General features: G+C 49.8%; 1 protein-coding gene across 4 annotated transcripts in view; it reads left to right on the top strand.

The window, feature by feature from the left end:
- LOC137525521 (uncharacterized) overlaps positions 1-20,673 on the top strand; it is a 476,821-nt gene that overhangs the window by 338,146 nt on the left and 118,002 nt on the right. For 2 of the 4 annotated variants that reach the window (XM_068246645.1, XM_068246644.1), the window contains exons 14-15: positions 10,776-10,853; positions 13,841-13,924. The exons of 1 other annotated variant lie outside the window; for it this stretch is intronic. In XM_068246645.1, coding sequence (XP_068102746.1) covers positions 10,776-10,853; positions 13,841-13,924 — 162 coding nt within the window. The remainder of the gene's footprint in view (positions 1-10,775; positions 10,854-13,840; positions 13,925-20,673) is intronic. One more of the 4 variants, XM_068246647.1, reaches the window with a different exon arrangement.

Here is a 20,673-nt window from a genome sequence, read left to right as displayed (position 1 = left end):
TTCTCTTTAAATATCAGACTTCATGTAATTCTGCAGAACACATCAATTGAAGAACTTATAACTTTAACTCCTGACTTGAAACGGACTTGACAGGAACAATGTCTCATTATACAGTATATACACTCCAGGACTTAATGCAAGCGAGGGGCTGTATCAGCTCTGCGGGTACTTGAGGGAGGCTACTAATGGTTCTTAGCAACAGCTAGGCCTGCACATTCAATACTCTCTTTATAATCAGCAGTACTCCTCTTAACTTGTCTGAACAGTTCTCTTTTGCATAAGCAACTTTATTCTCAGTACAATGTCTCTGTGTCTCTAAAGCTTTCTGACACAGACAGTCTCTAGTAACACCACTTTAGAACAGCATGGCCTTTTCAGGTTCTGGGTTGTAAGTCTCTGCTGAACACTGGCTACTAACTGAACATACACTGCGGCTTGTAGTTGGCTCTCAGGCCTATACTAATGTGTCTGCCTGTCTATTTTCTTTCCGGGCTATCACGGATTTGGTCTAGGCCTACCGCCTCTGGCCTCCGGTCACTGTCTGGCCTGCTGCCGCTGTCCTCACTGACTCTGCTGTGGTCTCAGCGCGTGGCCGCCAGGTCCCCTCTTACTCTCCAGGCGACTGCTATGGCCTCTCACGTGCTCTGTCTCCTTCCAGCTCCTCGCTGCTAGCTCCTGGCTCCAAGTACTTTTCTGCTCTCTCTCACTCTCAGGCGCAGTCTTTCTGGTTCCAGCCACTTCCCTCCGGCTACACCCTTCTCGTGGGGCTTCTGGAAAGTTCCAGCAAGTTTCACTGCTTTGTATACTCTGGTCACCTAGCAACAGTCTATGCGACCATATCAACACTTTGGCTCCTCTCTATGCGCCATTTTAATTCCATTAACCTGGCGTCTAAGCCTTAAAGGCGCCACACACATAGAAATGCATTAACACTTTGTAACCCTCTTTTGGGGGGTTACACATGTATTCATTTGTCTCCACCTTTTGGAAAATCACCTCAATAACCCTTCTTCCAAACTTCCAGAATACATTGTACGGGTTGGTAAAGTCAAGTCACGTTCCTCTAGAGTTGTTTTCTCCTGGTTTTCTGTGGCAGTCAGTCAGTACAGATGCAGCAGGAGGCTGCTGGGCAGAGGTCTGTGCACTGCCTAGAGGCCGGATGCAAACAATGGAACCAAGTTTCACAAGTGCTACTGATACTGACAGCAATTAATGATTTTTGCAGCATAAATGAGCATTACTCAAGTATGCCAGTTTCCTGTTCAGGTACTGTTGTAAGGGGGGCTGTGTGATATTGCCACCTACAGGAAAAATACTGTATTTTTCAACATATAAGATGCTCCATGCTCCAGACCACCTAGATTTAGATGCACCTAAGTTTAGAGAGCAAAAATCAGGGAAAAAACAAAACAAAAAACTATGCGCATCTATGATACAGGGGCGTCTTATGGAACCCCCCCCCCCCCCCCCAACTGTCTCTATCTAAGCTACACTGCACAGCTACACTAGCCCCTGGTAAACTACACTACACTAACCCTTGATGCCCACCAGCTACAGACAGTACACTGCACTACACCTTGAGTGAAACATCTCACCTGATCCTGCTGCCACTATCCTCTCCGTCTTGCTCTGGTCATCTAAGGGTGCCGTCCTTCAGGATGAAGCACATCAGGACCCCGGCAGCCATCTTGTGCCTGTTCCCCACAGTCTCTCTCTCTGTAGGCTGCAGGCGCCGCACACCCTTCCACTGTTCACGAGCCACTGCCTTCCATACGTGGTCCAACCCCGGCACTTCCTGGCTACTGTTCCCCTGTTACTGTGTGACCTGACTGCGCACATGCCGCAGCAAATGTAGCATTAACCAAATATAATGACATTTTTATTTGTGCTTATTGAAGGAAGGCAACTTCACAGATCTCAAGTAATTATGATTAGTCATCTGTGTTTTGAAATGCACAGGAATTGTTGAATCAGAACGATACCATTGGCTAACATAAAAGTAAAAGAGTAAGCTTTTAGCCAATAAGCCTTCTTCAGACTGTATTCCTGTTGACTGGCAATGTTAGAACACACATCTTATAATCTGTATGCTTGAATATCAGAAAGGGGTACAGGTACATTGATTACAACGGGATATCAAAAGTGTTCTTGTGAGGATTGTGAGGTATTTATGACCAATAGATAAGATCCTTTGTTTTCTTAATCCATTCAGCTTCACCACGAAAAGGTAATGATCAGTAAGGGGAATTGACTCATGTACATGCCTTTTTTGTTGTTGTTGTTGTTGCAGCTACAGTGCAGCACCAGAGGCCAGAAAAATTAGGCATGCACACAAGCCTGAAAAAGTAGGTATTGTAGCAGCTGCTGCTGTAGCAGCAGCCTATAAAATTCAGGATTTACATTGAGAAAATGTTCAAAAACATTGCGGCTTGGATCCTAGTTGGTGATGGTGGAGAAGTCATGCAGCATGCAGAGAGGAAAGACAGCTGTGTGAGGACTGAGTCACAAGTCTTCCAGCAGGCAGTAACCCTCCAGGATCTATGCCTCATTCATCTCAATAAAGGTCAGGTAATCAACACTTTGGTGACCTGGGCAACTTCTCTTGTCAGTGACCATCCCTCCTGCTTTGCTGAAAGTCCTTTTTGACAGGACACTTGAGGCGGGGCAAACCAGAAGTTTGATGGCAAATTGTGACAGCTCAGACCACAGGTCAAGCCTGCACACCCAGTAGTCCAGGGTTCATCGCTCCTCAGTGTCTATATCCACAGTTAAGGCCAGGTAATCCGCTACTTGTCGGTTGAGACATTCTCTGAGGTTGGATCCCGTAGGGCTGTGGTGATGCATTGGACTAAAGAAACTGCGCATGTCCCCCATCCCCAATACATCTGTAAAGTGTCCGTCCTTGCCGGCATGGCCATGGGAGGAGGATTACTTGCACCTCTTCCCCAGTTAGATTCCCGTCATGCTGTGACATTACCCTTAAAGGCATTGTACAGCATATTTTGCAGTCTCTTTTGGAAATGACGCATCCTTTCCAACTTATACCGAGGGTCTAGTAGCATTGCCACCCAGTACAGGTCCTTGTCTTTGAGCCATTTTTATACAAGGGTCTCTCAGTAGGTAGGACAGCATGAATGACCCCATTTGCACAAGGTTGGATGCCGAGCTAGCCATCTCCTGTTCCTTGTCCTCATAGATGTCATTGAAGGTCTGCTCCTACCCCAGCAACGTACAATACCAAAGGTCCTCAAAAGTTGAGGACAAGCCCCCTGGGATGCCTGCTCAGGTTGGTCTTCCACCTCCACTTTCCTCCTCTGGCTCCTCCTCAGGCTCCACTATATGTGTTGCCACAGGTACAGCAGGTGACGACAAGGCTGCCTTTGGTGGTAGTGATGGCGACCACAACTAAGCTTATCTTATCCAATCAATTATTTCAATTTTATACCAGTGGTCTTCTACCTTTACTACAGGTAAGAGTATTCTCTTCTTACCCGATCAAAGTATCATATACATCATCTAATAACTGAGGACTCACATACAGCCCTTGGGCGCCTCCTTCCTATGTTATCTATTACGCTCATCTATGGCCTGATCCAGCACTCACATTCGCAGGCCACGCTCCAGTAAGAAAGAATTTGGGAGGAGGTCACTGATGGCGCCTTTGGTGCGACTGACCAGGTTTGTCACCTCCTCAAAAGGATGTATGAGCCTGCGGGCATTGCGCCTGAGTATCCAGTAACGTGGCACAAAAATCCCCCAGAATCCCCAGCTCCGTAGAGGCTGTCCTAGTACACTGGTCATACAAATACTCGTTAATGACTTTTTGTTGTTGGAGCAGGCGGTCAAACATCAGGAGTGTTGAATTCCAGCGAGTCAGGCTGTTGCGAATCACTTCCTGGACTGCTTGAGAACCTCCTGTGAGCCTGGGTACTTGCACATAAAGCGCTGTACAATAAGATTTAAAACCTGTGCCATGCAGGGCACATGTGTCAACTTGCCCAAATTCAATGCCACCAACAGATTGCTTCCGTTGTCACACACCACTTTACCAATCTCCACTTGGCGCAGGGTCAGACACTGATCAACCTGTGCAGCCAGGAGTGCTGGTATAGGGGTGCAGTTGTTGTAGAGAAAGCTGCAGCAACAGAAGAGGGCCCAGATTAGGAGGATAGTGAAGAGGATAGGGGAGGAGTAGGAGGATAAGAAGAGGTGACAGCAGGCTTGCCTGCAAATTATGGTGGTGTCACCAACTCTGCTGCAGCGCCACGTATTCCATTCTTGGCAGCCATCAGGGCTGGATTTAGGTAAAGGCCCCCAAGGCTGGTTCCTAGGGCGCCAGAATGTTTAGGGCGGGTGGGGAGCCGCCTGTGCCATTTCCTATCCCCACGTTGCTACAGACTGTTCGGCAGTTCCCTCCTCAGCCGCCCGCTTTGCACACTGCTGCCTGTCCTTGTGTGTTTGCAGTCAGTGGGCGGCTACAGAGAGGAGTCTGGGGAGGAGTGGCAGCGGTATTACAGTGGCCAGTCTGCAGGGAGGGACAGCAGCTGCGCCTGCACGGAGATCTCTCACGCCGCTGGGGCTACACAGATAGCAAGTCGGAAACCCCCAGAGCTCAGGCAGAGAGATCTCCGAGCACAATTCAGCAGGACCAGCCACAGCAGCTGTTTGTCCCTTCTCACCTCCCCTTCCGATGCCGGCAGGAAAACAGTGGGGAGGAAGAGAGTGATCAGCTGCTCGGAAGTTGTGAGTGGGACTGGAGCTCACATGGGAAGAGCCGAGGCAGAGAAGCATGGCTCTGGGTGTACCTTTCCCATACATACACTGCACAGAAGAGGCACCTCAGTGCAGGAAGCTGGAGGATCGGATTTCTGGCTGGGAATACTTCTGCAGGAAGCGGGAAAAAAGGGCGCAGGCAGCTAGTGGACAAAAAGGGCGCCGCCATTCACTCTCATAATAAATAACGTTTAATGGGCGCCGAGCAGGAAAAAAGGGCACCGGAGTTAAATAAAGTTTACAAACAGCGCCCGGAGATTTTTAATGATTTATAACTGTGCTTGTGGTGATTTAAAGTTTATAAAATGCACCCGTGCCGAATAACGTTTATATAAAAATACTAAACATATTTATCTTATTTAACTAATTAAAACATTATTTAAAGTTTTATCCCTTACTGTTTGTAAAACATTATTATTCACAAAATAAAGCGATCAGTACGTAACGTAAATTGCAATATATTTTCTGCAGCCACAATTAGTAAAACATTATTATCCACATAATAAAGCGATCAGTAAGGGGGATGGTTAGGGTTATGCACCACCAGGGGGGTCTTAGGTTTAGGCACCACCAGGGGGGTCTTAGGTTTAGGCACCACCAGGAGGGTCTTAGGGTTAGGCACCATCAGGGGGGTCTTAGGTTTAGGCACCACCAGGGGGGTCTTAGGTTTAGGCACCACCAGGAGGGTCTTAGGGTTAGGCACCACCAGGAGGGTCTTAGGGTTAGGCACCACCAGGGGGGTCTTAGGGTTAGGCACCACCAGGGGGGTCTTAGGGTTAGGCACCACCAGGGGGGTCTTAGGGTTAGGCACCACCAGGGGGGTCTTAGGTTTAGGCACCACCAGGGGGGTCTTAGGTTTAGGCACCACCAGGGGGGTCTTAGGTTTAGGCACCACCAGGGGGGTCTTAGGTTAAGGCACCACCAGGGGGGTCTTAGGTTTAGGCACCACCAGGGGGGTCTTAGGTTAAGGCACCACCAGGGGGGTCTTAGGTTTAGGCACCACCAGGGGGGTCTTAGGTTTAGGCACCACCAGGGGGGTCTAGGGGTTAGGGATAGGTACAGGGAGGGTTCTGTGTGAGAGTAGGCTTAGGTATAGTTTTAGTAACATTTTAGTAATACTTACTAATGTTTTACAACAATTATTACGAACGTAGTTATATTTATATCATCGTTATAAAGAATATTTTCAGATTTTATTATAAGAACAAATCATAAATGAAGGTTATTCACAATAATGTACAATTATAACAATTAAACATATATTATTGTTTTTTAAATAAACGTAATTATAAGTTTAACTTTTCAAACAGGGAAGATTAACGTTTTCACAATTGCCGATTTCATAAACATTATTTAATGATTTATAATTTTGTTAAACATTATTTGTAAACGAAATATAACTATTTTTATAAACGCTATTAATGATTAATTATTAATTAGCGTTTACACCCGCACCCTTTTTGTCCAGGCGTCCTTTTTGTACGTACGCACTTCTGCATCCTGTGACTGCAGCAGCTGCCAGCTTGTGAGTTTCAGCTTGTATGCAGCTGCTGTGACTGCATGCTTGTCCCATACCCCTCTAAAGAATGCTCCCAGCATGCCCCCCCCCCACTCCACAGAGGCACCACTACTCCCAGCATGCCCCCCCTCACTCCTTAGAGGCACCACTGCTCCTAGCATGCCCACCCTCCCCACTCCACAGAGGCACCACAGCTCCCAGCATGCCCCCCCCCACTCCACAGAGGCACCAGTGCTCCCAGCATGCCCACCCTCCCCACTCCATAGAGGCACCACTGCTCCCAGCATGTCCCCCCCCACTCCACAGAGGCACCAGTGCTCCCAGCATGCCCACCCTACCCACTCCATAGAGGCACCACTGCTCCCAGCATGCCCCCCCCACTCCATAGAGGCACCACTGCTAGCAGCATGCCCGCCTTCCCACTCCATAGAGGCACCACTGCTCCCAGCATGCCCCCCACTCCATAGAGGCACCAGTGGTTCCAGCATGCTTACCCCCACTCCATAGAGGCACCACTGCTCCCAGCATGCTTCCCCCCACTCCATGAGGCACCACAGCTCCCAGCATGCTCCCCCCCCCCACTCCACAGAGGCACCACAGCTCCCAGCATGCTTCCCTTACTCCATAGAGGCACCACTGCTCTCAGCATGCTTCCCCCCCACACTCCATAGAGGCACCACTGCTCCCAGCATGTTTCCCCCCCCCCACTCCACAGAGGCACCACAGCTCCCAGCATGCTTCCCTTACTCCATAGAGGCACCACTGCTCTCAGCATGCTTCCCCCCCACACTCCATAGAGGCACCACTGCTCCCAGCATGTTTCCCCCCCCCCCACTCCACAGAGGCACCACAGCTCCCAGCATGCTTCCCTTACTCCATAGAGGCACCACTGCTCTCAGCATGCTTCCCCCCCACACTCCATAGAGGCACCACTGCTCCCAGCATGCTTCCCCCCCCCACACACACACTCCATAGAGGCACCACAGCTCCCAGCATGCTTCCCTTACTCCATAGAGGCACCACTGCTCTCAGCATGCTTCCCCCCCCCCACACACTCCATAGAGGCACCACTGCTCCCAGCATGCTCCCCCCCTCCACTCCACAGAGGCACCACAGCTCCCAGCATGCTTCCCTTACTCCATAGAGGCACCACTGCTCTCAGCATGCTTCCCCCCCCCCCACACTCCATGAGGCACCACTGCTCCCAGCATGCTTCCCCCCCCACTCCACAGAGGCACCACAGCTCCCAGCATGCTTCCCTTACTCCATAGAGGCACCACTGCTCCCAGCATGCTTCCCTTACTCCATAGAGGCACCACTGCTCCCAGCATGCTTCCCTTACTCCATAGAGGCACCACTGCTCTCAGCATGCTTCCCCCCCCCCACACTCCATAGAGGCACCACTGCTCCCAGCATGCTTCCCTCCACTCCATAGAGGCACCACTGTGCTTCCTCCCCAATAGAGGTACTGCAGTTGCCAGCAAGCTCCTCCTCCATGTAGTATTGGGTTGTCCCCTAGGGCTGACTGGCGTAACCCCCTGATCTCCCCCGGCAGACCACTTTTCATATTGGAGGAGGCCTGGCAGCCAACTCTGGGGCCCTGGGGGACAACCCAATACTATAGGAAGACGGAGGGGCATGCTAGGAACTGTGGTGCCTCTGGAAGGGGAGGAGCATGCTGGGAGCTGTGGTGCCTATGTGGAGGGGAGGCATATGATGAGAACTGTAATGCTTTTATGGAGGGGTAGGGGCATGCTGGGAGTTGTTGTACCTCTATAGAGGAGGGGACATGCTGAAAGCTAAAGTGTCTCTATAGAGGGGGGCATGCTGGGGGCTGTTTGCAGTTTGCCCCTATGGAGACACTGACCCTGGCTAGACCATTTATTCTTACCCTACCCTGGCAGACATCTTCACTGTAAACTCCTCTTAGTAGTGGGGAGCCTCTGGACATTCTCTAGAGCCATATCTCCCTATACCCCACTATTCTAGTGCTGTAACCCTCTCTGGACGAATAGGTATCTTCAGTACGCAAGCGTGACCGTATCTGTACTGGGCATGTGCAAATAAGGTCCGCACATGCCCAGTAAAATGCTTGTGCATGGAGGAAAACAGCTACGTGCCTTAGTTCTACTGGGCATGCACCGAACTCATTTACGCATTCCCAGTGTGGACATACTTGTCCTCAGCCACGCTTGCACAATAAAGTAACCTATTCGATCAGAGAGGGACCCAGTGCTAAATGCTGGGATATCAGAGGGGGGTTGTTGTGTTTTGCATTTGTGTATTGATATGGTTGGAAGGGGGGGCAGCTGGTGACAGTGGGCCTAGGGCGGTAAAAAGTACAAATCCGGCCCTGGCAGCCATCAGCAGGTTTACCCAATGTGCAGTGTAAGTGATATACCTGCCCTGATGGTGCTTTGCAGACCAGGTATCAGTGGTCAGAGGGACCCTTGCACCAACACTGTGTGCTGCCAGAGATGCCATGACCTGACTTTCCACATTACACTATAGCTTAGGGATTGCCCTTTTGGAGAAAAAGTTTCTGCCAGGTACCTTCCACTGCTGTGTCCCATTTGCAACACATTTTTTAAAGATCTTAGACTCCACCTCCTTGTATGGTAAAAGCTGGCGGACTAACAGTTCTGACAAGCCAGCTGTCAGATGCCAGGCAAGGGGGTGACTCTGAAACATTGGCTTCTTACGCTCAAAAAATTCCTTGACATAAACCTGACTGTGGGCAGATGAGCAGGAACTGCTTAAGGTGTGAGGCGGAGTGGAGGGTGGTTGAGAGGGGCGAAGGACACAAGGACAGCAGAGGTGGACTTGGCTGAAGAAGCTGGACCAGGAGGAGGAGGGTGGCTTTGAATTTGTGTGCTGCTTGTTCTCATGTGTTGATCCCATAGGCGTTTGTGATGGGAGATCCTATGTGTTCGCAAAGCAGCTATACTTAGGTGGGTGTTGGACTTCCCACAACTACATTTCTTTTGGCAGAGGTTGTAAATGACATCACTGTTATCAGAGGCAGACACACAAAAATGCCACACTGGTGAGCTTTGGGATAACGGCATTCTGGTAGTGGCAAGCAACAGCAGGCGTTGAAGGGCGTGTTGGCTGGCTGACCCCAGGTGCTGATCCATGCTGTCTGACAGTGAGTGCCACTAGCTCCTTTGTGATGAGCTACCCCTGCTTCCAACTCATCTCTTCCTTCTCTCTGTCTCCCCATCTGAACTGTCCCCCTGTTCTTCATGTCCTCTTCCGGGCAACCCACATGACATCCATGACATATCGTCTTCATCAACTGCTTCACTTGTATCAGACACCTCACAAAAGGAAGCAGCAGTGGGTACATCATCATCATCATCCCTTACATCCATGTGTGTAATGTCGCCTGATGGAGACATATCAGGTGTAACATTGTTATCTCCATTCTCTGGCAATAATGCTTGTGTATCACTCATTTCCTCACCCTGATGTGTAAATAACTCCTCTAACACATCAAGTGAAGCGACTGTGGTGCTAGTGGTGGTGGCCGCCGGTCGAGTGGTAAGTAATGGAGTGCCCGAATCAGAGCAGGAGGAGGGCAGTGCGTAAAGGAGGTTCTGTGTGGAAGCTGTAGCAGATGGGGTGCACCCTGTAATCCTGGTATGCTATTGGCTGCTTTGTGTCTAACTGTGAGGTAAGGGGTCAAAGTTTGGCTCCATGATGATGATGTATAGAACACACCGTATTGGCCGGTAACTGTCTGCTGGCGAACAGTTTGGGCCATCTCTAGCTGTCACACACTGATTGCTATTAGACTAAGAGGCGCCCCAGGGCCCCTATCCCCACAACACCCTAATCTCTAGTTATCTGGTTTGCAGTCACTGCCATGTATCCCCTTTTCTTATTTCTCTCTGCTTCAAACACAATAATGAGTTGTGTGCCCCTCCTACTCTGCGCCCTAAGGCTGGAGCCTCTCTCCCCTCTGCCTGGTCCTGCCCTAATCACTGGCAATCAGCAAAACACTGCTGCTAATGTATCCCTATGGATACAATCTCACTGCAGCTTTTCCGATTGTGATCGCTGCATGAAGCGCTTTGATGATGATCGCGCTGTGATTCTCGTACAATTAAACGTGAATCGCAAGTGCAAATCACGGGGAACCGTGGTAAAGCGCCCAGTGTGACTTAGCCCTAAAGTTGCTTTTCCTGACTTCTGTGAAGTAGGCTCTTTTGTATTTTTATGGATGAACCTCAGATATGCCCTTGTTGCATCCACCTCTGTACTGTGTTAGCTGTCGCTATCATTTACCCTGCACTGTCTGCTGGGTTGTGTTGCTCTTAACTGTTTTATTTTTTGCAAAAACAATAAAAATTAAAAAAAAGTGCATGCAAGCCTGAAATATTAGCATCTCATTGACCACCTCAAAGAAAGAGAAGTATGGGGACCTTTATTTCATTTCCTACACTTATTTATTTATTGTCTTTTTTTCCATTTTGAAAAGTTACACCTCCTGCCTCTTCCACCGAGCCCACTGCTCCGGATCCCAACTCAAAGCAGCAACGCCCAGCCACGCCAACGAGTAAGTAGAGCAAGCAGGTAGACAGTGGGTGCCTCTTTCTCCCCGTCACCATATTTAATATCACTTTAAACTTATGGTGCTTTTATTACTTGTTTTTGTTTTTTGCGCATGTGAATTTTTTTTTTTTTTTTGTAATTCCTGTTTATCTGTGTATACTAATAGTGTATGCATGAAAGCCATACATGTATGCTCTTCGGGGTGCTTTCACAGCAAGTAAGGCAGTGAGAACCAAGAACACAGCTTCAGCTGTTAGCTACCACTTTCCCTATCCTCAGCAGCTCTCTTCCTGCTTTCACTCACACAGCAGCCTCAGAATGAGCCTAAGATGGCTGCTGTGCTAGCTTTTTTATAGGGGGAGTGGGAGGGGGTGTCCAGGTGGGAGGGTATGCTGTTTGGCTGCTTTGTGTCTGCTAACTTTGAGGTAAGGGGTCTAAGTTTGGCTTCATAATGATTATGTACAGGACAGGGGCATAGCAATAGGGGTTGCAGAGGTTGTGACTGCATCGGGGCCCTTGTGCCAGAGGGCCTTCCCTCAACTACAGTATTAGCTCTCTATTGGTCCTGTGCACATAATAATCACTTCTACAGATACTTTGAATAGTGGCTATCATTAACAAACTGTTCCCCATTAGAGTTGGGCCGAACGGTTCGCCTGCGAACGGTTCCATGCGAACTTCAGTGGTTTGCGTTCCGCAGGCGAACTTTTGCAGAAGTTCGGTTCGCCCCATAATGCACCATGAGGGTCAACTTTGACCCTCTACATCACAGTCAGCAGGCCCAGTGTAGCCAATTAGGCTACACTAGCCCCTGGAGCCACTCCCCCCTAATAAAAGGCAGGCATCGGCGGCCATTACGCTCACTCGTGTGCCTGCGTTAGTGAGAGTAGGGCGAGCTGCTGCAGACGGTCTCTCATAGGGTAAGATTAGTTAGGCTTAGCTTGTTCCTGGCTGCATACCTGTTCTGTTGCATACCTGTACTGTGAACCCACCACTGTATACCTGTTCAGTGAACCCACCACTGCATACCTGTTCAGTGAACCCGCCACTGCATACCTGTTCAGTGAACCTGCCACTGCATACCTGTTCAGTGAACCTGCCACTGCATACCTGTTCAGTGAACCCGCCACTGCATACCTGTTCAGTGAACCCACCACTGTATACCTGTTCTGTGAACCCACCACTGCATACCTGTTCAGTGAACCCACCACTGCATACCTGTTCTGTGAACCCACCACTGCATACCTGTACTGTGAACCCACCACTGCATACCTGTTCAGTGAACCCACCACTGCATACCTGTTCAGTGAACCCACCACTGCATACCTGTTCAGTGAACCCGCCACTGCATACCTGCTCTGTGAACCCACCACTGCATACCTGTTCTGTGAACCCACCACTGCATACCTGTTCTGTGAACCCACCACTGCATACCTGTACTGTGAACCCACCACTGCATACCTGTTCAGTGAACCCACCACTGCATACCTGTTCAGTGAACCCACCACTGCATACCTGTTAGTGAACCCACCACTGCATACCTGTTCTGTTCAGTGAACCCGCCACTGTATTCCTGTTCAGTGAACCCGCCACTGCATACCTGTTGTGTTCAGTGAACCCGCCACTGTATACCTGTTCAGTGAACCTGCCACTGCATACCTGTTCTGTGAACCCGCCACTGTATACCTGTTCTGTTCAGTGAACCCGCCACTGCATACCTGTTCTGTTCAGTGAACCCGCCACTGCATACCTGTTCTCGCCATGGTGCGCACCAGTCCAGCACGGCCGTCACTACACAAGCAGCTGTTTGCGGTGCGTTACACGGTGAGTTTGGTGTGCCAGTGTGAAGCAGTACCTTAATTACACTACCTGATTGATGTACACACATGCAAGATGTTTTAAAGCACTTTAGGCCTGTCATTTAGCATTCAATGTGATTTCTGCCCTTAAAACGCTGCTTTGCGTCAAATCCAGATTTTTCCCGGGGACTTTTGGCATGTATCCCACTCCTCCACCTGGGGGCCCAGGTGTTAGACCCCTTGAAACATCTTTTCCATCACTTTTGTGGCCAGCATAATTTTTTTTTTCAAAGTTCGCATCCCCATTGAAGTCTATTGCGGTTCGCGAACTTTTACGCGAACCGAACCTTACGCGGAAGTTCGCGAACCCGGTTCGCGAACATAAAATCGGAGGTTCGGCCCCACTCTATTCCCCATCCTCTTCTTGCACCTCTGACACTGTAGTTGCCATTGCCAGGTTTTGGTGCGCCGTATCAATTGTTATGTATAGAGTGCTTGGGGGGCCCGTTGTAAAACTTGCATCGGGGCCCACAGCTCCTTAGCTACGCCACTGGTACAGGGGGAAGGTCGAACATGCCATGTGTTCGCCTGCTAACGCGAACACACGTTATTCCCCGGCAACTGTCTGCCGGCGAACAGAGTGAGCCGTCTCTAGCCATCACACACTGATTGCTATTAGACTAAGCGGTGCCCCAGGTCCCCCAACCTCCCCCAACACTTTAATCTCTAGTTATCTGACTTGCAGTCACTGACATGTATCTCCTTTTCTTATTTCTCTCTGCTTCAACCACAATAGGGGAATAATAGCTGAGTGAGTTGTGTGCCTCTCCTACACTGCGCCCTGAGGCTGGAGCCTCTCTCTCCTCTTCCCGGTCCTGCCCTAATCGCTGGCAATCAGCAAAGCGCTGCTGCTATTAATGTATCCCTATGGATACATTCTCACTGCAGTGTTTGCAATTTGTATTTTTTTTATGGATGAACCTCAGATATGCCTTTATTGCATCCTGCACAGTCAGCTGGGTTGTGTTGCTCTTAACTGTTTTATTTTTTGCAAAAACAATAAAAAATTTTTTTTAAAAACATGCATGCAAGCCTGAAATATTAGCACCTCATTGACCACCTCAAAGAAAGAGAAGTATGAGGACCTTTATTTCATTTTGTACACTTATTTATTTGTCTTTTTTTCCATTAGGAAAAGATAAACCTCCTGCCTCTCCCACCAAGCCCACTGCTCCGGGCCTAAACCCACAGGAGAAACGCTCAGCCACACCAACAAGTAAGTAGAACAAGCAGGTAGACAGTGGGTGCCTCTCTCTACCCGTTACCATATTTAACATCACTTTAAAGTTATGGTGCTTATATTACTTTCAAATATTTGTTGTGCATGTGAATGTGTTTGTTTTTTTTATTTTGTTTTTTTGTAGTTCCTGTATCTCTGTGTATGCTAATAGTGTATTTATGAAAGCCAAGTATGCATATGTGCATACATGTATGTATATGGAGAGCAGAGATAGTAAATGAGATGGTTATAATCTCAGTCAAGCCCATCTACAGCAAACCGCATGCACCTCAGAACCAATCAAAGGAAAGTGTAAGATCGTGTACCGATGGGTACCCCAGGATACAGCGAAGTCACGGAACAAGGAAGGCGACACAGACACCAGCTTAGTGCAACCAAAGCTTTCTTTACTGGAAAGTATTAACAGGAACAGTTACAAACACAGCAAGATTTGCAATATACGGGGTACCCTATACCCCAGAGTCCCCACTTCTGTCCAACAGGACACCTCTACCTGATGGCAGTTTACAGTAGAGCCTCCAAGTCATACTGAACTGCAGAATCACTCTTAGCCATTAGCAGACACAGCAGAGCGAACAAGTCATGCTGAACTGCAGGATCAACCCTAGACGTGGGCAGTTTACAGCAGAGCCTCAAGTCTTGCTGCACTGCAGTATCAATCCAGTGTCACTTGCTAAAAACAGTTCCTAACTATCTACCTAAAGCAGGCCTAAGTCTCAGTTTCTTCAGGTACCGTACCACAAAAAAAAAACAGTTGAAAGGGACTCCGAGCAGTGCAGAAACTATGGAAAGATGCATATCATTTTAAAGCTCTCTTTCTCCTCTTTCCAATGATATATAAACTGCCGCCCTACGCCTTTTAGTTTTCGCTATTTTCGCGATTGAAATTGCAGCTGACACGATTTCGATCGCGTATATAGAGAAAACTAAAAGGCGTAGAATGACGATTTAGGTGTCGTCAGAAAGAGGAGAAAGAGAGCTTTAAAATGATATCCATCTTTCCATAGTTACATTGTATTACACAGGGCGACTTTTTCTCAAAGTCAGCAGCTCCGTTCAGCAGAAAAAGTCGCCCTGTGTAATACAATGTAACTATAGAAAGATGGGTATCTGGTCGCAGTCAATGCGCAGGAACCGTTAAGAATTAGCCGCAGACAACTCAGAAGGGAGCCTGTGGGACACGGGTAATTACAACGTCACCCACTAGTTCAGAGTAAACTGCCACCACCGCGGTTTTTTTTTGTGGGAAAATCAGAGTTCTGGGTTTCAATCTGAGTTCAGAGTTCAGACCAGGTGGATGCCAGCATATCCTCAAGCTGGCACCTGATGAGTTCAAGATGTTTCAGTGTGGAGGACACTGAGTTTGGCTCCTTTGCCATTCTTATGCCCCTGATTCAGTAGGAGGGAGTGAGGGCGGGCCCACACCCCCCCTTAGAACATGAGATGAGTCCTCCCCTTGTCCTGGGGGCCAGAAATCATGCCGTAACCATATATGGGCTCTATCTCACAGAACCGTACAGGTCAGGGCAGATTTATTAATATTTTCAGGTCTGCCTCGATGTACCCAGCAGCCTGATACCAAACATGAGGGGTGAGACCCTTGTGGTATCAGCAGGGCAATTTCAAACTGCCTAACTGGCAGTCCTTACCTCAGAATGTTCTGAAACTTCCTCAGAACCAGCACCGGGGCTCATGCTACACTTCCCCCACGTTTGGCGAAGCTGCCATCTCAGGAACCCCAGAAATATGACAGATCTGGGAAGTTATGGATATGCTATGAGACTCAGGTTATTCCCAGGCAAAGGCTCTTTGAAGTTTGGAGCAGCCAGCGAGGTGTCGCCTCCCCTGCTGGGAATGAGCCAGTGGGTCTGGCTTTTAGCCCAACTAGATTGCTTCTGCCATGGTGCTTGTCACCTTACACCTGATGGATGGGCCATCAGCACAGCTTGAAGCCAGGGACTCTCCGGGGCAGATTAGGCTCAGGCTCATTAGCATATCAAAAGAGCCATCCAGCCTTTAGGATGGTGCTCTCTCTGCTAAGAAAAGGACTTCAGCTCCCCCTACACACTCAACCCAGATTGTATCGATTTGAAGCGCAATCGATGCAGGGAATCGAGTGCGATCGCTTTTTCTTCACGGGCGTTTACAGGACGCGCCTGCGGCCCCGCAACCGTCCGTGACAGCAATTAATGATTTTTGCAGCATAAATGGGCATTACTCAAGTATGCCAGTTTCCTGTTCAGGTACTGTTGTAAGGGGGCTGTGTGATATTGCCATCTACAGGAAAAATACTGTATTTTTCAACATATAAGATGCTCCATGCTCCAGACCACCTAGATTTAGATGCACCTAAGTTTAGAGAGCAAAAATCAGGAGGAAAAAAAAAAAAAAACTATGAGCATCTATGATACAGGGGCATCTAATGGGAACCCTCCCCCCCCCCCCCCCCAACTGTCTCTATCTAAGCAACACTGCACAGCTACACTAGCCCCTGCTAAACTACACTACACTAACCCTTGATGCCCACCAGCTACAGACAGTACACTGCACTACACCTTGAGTGAAACATCTCACCTGATCCCGCTGCCGCTATCCTCTCATCCTCCATCTTGCTCTGGTCATCTAAGGGTGCCGTCCTTCAGGATGAAGCACATCAGGACCCCGGCAGCCATCTTGTGCCTGTTCCCCACAGTCTCTCTCTCTGTAGGCTGCAGCCGCCGCACACCCTTCCACTGTTCACGAGCCACTGCCTTCCATACGTGGTCCAACCCCGGCACTTCCTGGCAACTTTTCCCCTGTTACTGTGTGACCTGACTGCGCACATGCCGCAGCAAATGTAGCATTCACCAAATATGACATTTTTATTTGTGCTTATTGAAGGAAGGAAACTTCATAGATCTCAAGTAATTATGATTAGTCATCTGTGTTTTGAAATGCACAGGAATTTTTGAATCAGAACGATACCATTGGCTAACAGAAAAGTAAAAGAGTAAGCGCTCATCCAATAAGCTTTCTTCAGACTGTATTCCTGTTGACTGGCAATATTAGAACACACATCTTATAATCTGTATGCTTGAATATCAGAAAGGGGTACAGGTACATTGATTACAACGGGATATCAAATGAGTTCTTGTGAGGATTGTGAGGTATTTATGACAAAGAGATAAGATCCTTTGTTTTCTTAATCCATTCAGCTTCACCACGAAAAGGTAATGATCAGTAAGGGGAATTGACACATGTACATGCCTTTTTGTTTTTTTGTTTTTGCAGCTACAGGCCAGAAAAATTAGGCATGCAAACAAGCCTGAAAAATTAGGTATTGTAGCAGCTGCTGGGGCGGGCCCACACCCCCTCTTAGAACATGAGATGAGTCCTCCCCTTGTCCTGGGGGCCAGAAATCATGCCGTAACCATATATGGGCTCTATCTCACAGAACCGTACAGGTCAGGGCAGATTTATTAATATTTTCAGGTCTGCCTCGATGTACCCAGCAGCCTGATACCACAAGGGTCTCACCCCTCATGTTTGGTATCAGCAGGGCAATTTCAAACTGCCTAACTGGCAGTCCTTACCTCAGAATGTTCTGAAACTTCCTCAGAACCAGCACCGGGGCTCATGCTACACTTCCCCCACGTTTGGCGAAGCTGCCATCTCAGGAACCCCAGAAATATGACAGATCTGGGAAGTTATGGATATGCTATGAGACTCAGGTTATTCCCAGGCAAAGGCTCTTTGAAGTTTGGAGCAGCCAGCGAGGTGTCGCCTCCCCTGCTGGGAATGAGCCAGTGGGTCTGGCTTTTAGCCCAACTAGATTGCTTCTGCCATGGTGCTTGTCACCTTACACCTGATGGATGGGCCATCAGCACAGCTTGAAGCCAGGGACTCTCCGGGGAAGATTAGGCTCAGGCTCATTAGCATATCAAAAGAGCCATCCAGCCTTTAGGATGGTGCTCTCTCTGCTAAGAAAAGGACTTCAGCTCCCCCTACACACTCAACCCAGATTGTATCGATTTGAAGCGCAATCGATGCAGGGAATCGAGTGCGATCGCTTTTTCTTCACGGGCGGTTACAGGACACGCCTGCGGCCCCGCAACCGTCCATGACAGCCCTCCCTGGGGAGAAGGCAGATAGACATTCATCAGCAAGATGTGTGTCGTTGCCGCTAACCTGCGAGATCTGATCTAGTTCCCCGTTGGCGTTCTGGGGTCGGCTGCCCGCTGCGTGTCGGCCAACCTGGCTGACGGGTCTCGGGTTGCCGGTGCGGCGGGAAAACCTATTGGAGCCTGTGGCTCGGTTCCCCTGGACCGGGCGCGGTCTGCTACCCTCAGGGTTGACCCGACATGGACCATTCTGGACAGGGCGTTTGCGCCACTGCAGTCGGACGTGGTGTCTGCCGGGACTGCTGACAACGGGCAGTGGGTTGGTTAGGTCAACAGCCAGCCCACGCAGGGTTCCCCTGCTAAGTGGCTGTGGACCTAAGGGAACCCCGCGGGGATCCCTGGACCTTCCCAGCTCCTGACAGACGGCACATGCTCTGCAGTAGTTTGCTACATCCCTGTTCATCCGGGGCCAATAAAACTGTTTCCGAATACCGGCAAGTGTCTTGCGGACCCCTGAGTGCCCTGTGAGAGGATTACCATGTGCGGATTTCAGCACATGTCCCCTGAACGCACTCGGGACCACAAGCCATTTGGTATTCGCGTGGGATCTACCTGTAGGGGGCTGTACAGACTCACTGTACAGTCTCCCACCTTCCCAGTACACCTTGAAAGCGGCCCCGTCTGCGAGGGGCTCAGCGGCTTGCTGCCTGAGCACCTCCAGGCTTGGGTCACGTTGTAGTGCGGCTAAGAATACGGCGCTGTCAGTTTCAGCCAACTGGCTCATGTCACACGAGGCCAGCGGCTGAAAGGTCTCATCCCTGCGGTCAGAGGAGGGGGAGGAGGCCGGAACCCCCTCCACCTGTTCTGAGCTCGGGTTCTGAGCAGTGCAGCTGCGCGGTACTGCTAGCACAGGTACACTGTCAGAATGGCACAGACGGACATTACTCAAATCATCATTGCATGCAGTAATGACATTGACAGGTATAGACATTTTTTCATTACAGACAGGTTGTACAGTAAACTCAGGTACAGTTACAGCATCATCACAACAGACAGTCTGTACATCAAACTCAGGTGCCTTTGAAGCAGGCACTATTGAACCTGGTACCCTTGAACTGGGCACATTCAACCCACCTCCCCCTGGTGCTCCCCCAAGTGTATAAAGTACCTGGTGGTGGGTGGAGAGTCCGTCTCCTTCCGTGAGCGACAAGGCGGTCGTGGCAGGTTCATAGTAGGACACAAGCTTGCCCAAATCAGTCCCCAGCAACACAGGGACTGGGAGATCCTTCATAACCCCAACAACCCTTTCTTGGATTCCTCCCACTCCCCAATCCAGCTTCACTGTCGCGTGGGCTATGTGAAAAAGGGTGCCCTCTACTCCAGTAAGGGCAAGGGATCGGCTGGAGCTGATGCTCTCCTTTGGCACAAGATGTGAGTGAACTAACGTGATGTCAGCTCCGGTGTCTCGAAATCCGGTGACAACTTTGCCGTTCACTCTAACAAGTTGCTGCTGGTCGGTTCGGTCGCGGATTTCCTGTCCGCGTGCAAACAGGACAAAATCTGATGATCCAGGCTGTGGTTCGCTGGCGGGTTGCCTCTGCTGTGGGTGAGGTGCAGGTGATGCAGATGATCCAGGTGCTGGTGGTGTCTGTCTCCGCTCCGGACAGTCGAATTTCATGTGTCCGGGCTGGCGGCAGTAGTGACAGGTGACCTCTCCAGGCGCTGCAGGCCTGGGTGCAGCAGCTGCGCTGGGTGGCCTCTGTGGCGGACGGCTCACAGGGGCAGGAGGGTCTGCCGAGGTATTGGGCTGACCTCCTCTCCAGCTGGATGGGACAGTTCTGCGGGTATCAGCCACCCGGGTAGTTGCAAAAGTCTCAGCAAGGTCTGCAGCGACAGTTGCTGAAGCCGGCCTGCGTTCTAGCACAAACTGGCGTACATCAGCAGGGCAAATGTTCAGAAATTGTTCCAGGACTATCAAGTCCTCCAGGACATCATAAGACCCTTTGGTGAGGCCTAGTGTCCACTGGCGGAGTGTGGTGAGCAAGCTGCTGGCCACATCTCGGTACGAATCCGAAGGCTTTTTCTGCCAGGCGCTGAACTTTTTCCGATAGGCTTCTGGCGTCAGCTGGTACTTAGTAATGATAGCGTCTTTTATAGCAGCATAATCATTATCCTTCTCTGCAGGCAATTCTGCGAAGGCATCAAGCACTTTGTAGCACAGCAAAGGTGTCAGATGTCTGGCCCACTGGTCTTGGGACAGACGATACTGACGGCATGCTTTTTCAAAAGACCGCAAAAACAAGTCAATGTCTGTGTCTTTCTCAATATTAGCAAATTTAAATTTTGCACTTACGGGTGGTGCAGCTCCTTCAGCAGGGAGGCTGGGCGGTGAACTCCGGCTGGCCTGTTGAACCTTTGCCATGTTGAGCTCATGCTGTCGTCTCTCCCGCGCCTCTGCGGCATCCCTCTCCGCGTGGCGTTCTGCAGCAGCAGCAGCAGCCTTGCGTTCTGCAGATTGGCGTTCCCGCTCCTTGCGGGCTTCCATGTACTGCATGTACTTGTCCAGGTCAGTCTCCATCAGCTTTTGTAATGCCTGCTGCATTACCGGGTCAGCACCCCTGGACA

Source organism: Hyperolius riggenbachi, chromosome 7, assembly GCF_040937935.1.
Source record: "Hyperolius riggenbachi isolate aHypRig1 chromosome 7, aHypRig1.pri, whole genome shotgun sequence".
Classification (NCBI taxonomy): Eukaryota; Metazoa; Chordata; class Amphibia; order Anura; family Hyperoliidae; genus Hyperolius; species Hyperolius riggenbachi.
The sequence above is the reverse complement of the archived record's forward strand: the minus strand, read 5'-3'. Positions and strand labels throughout refer to the sequence as shown.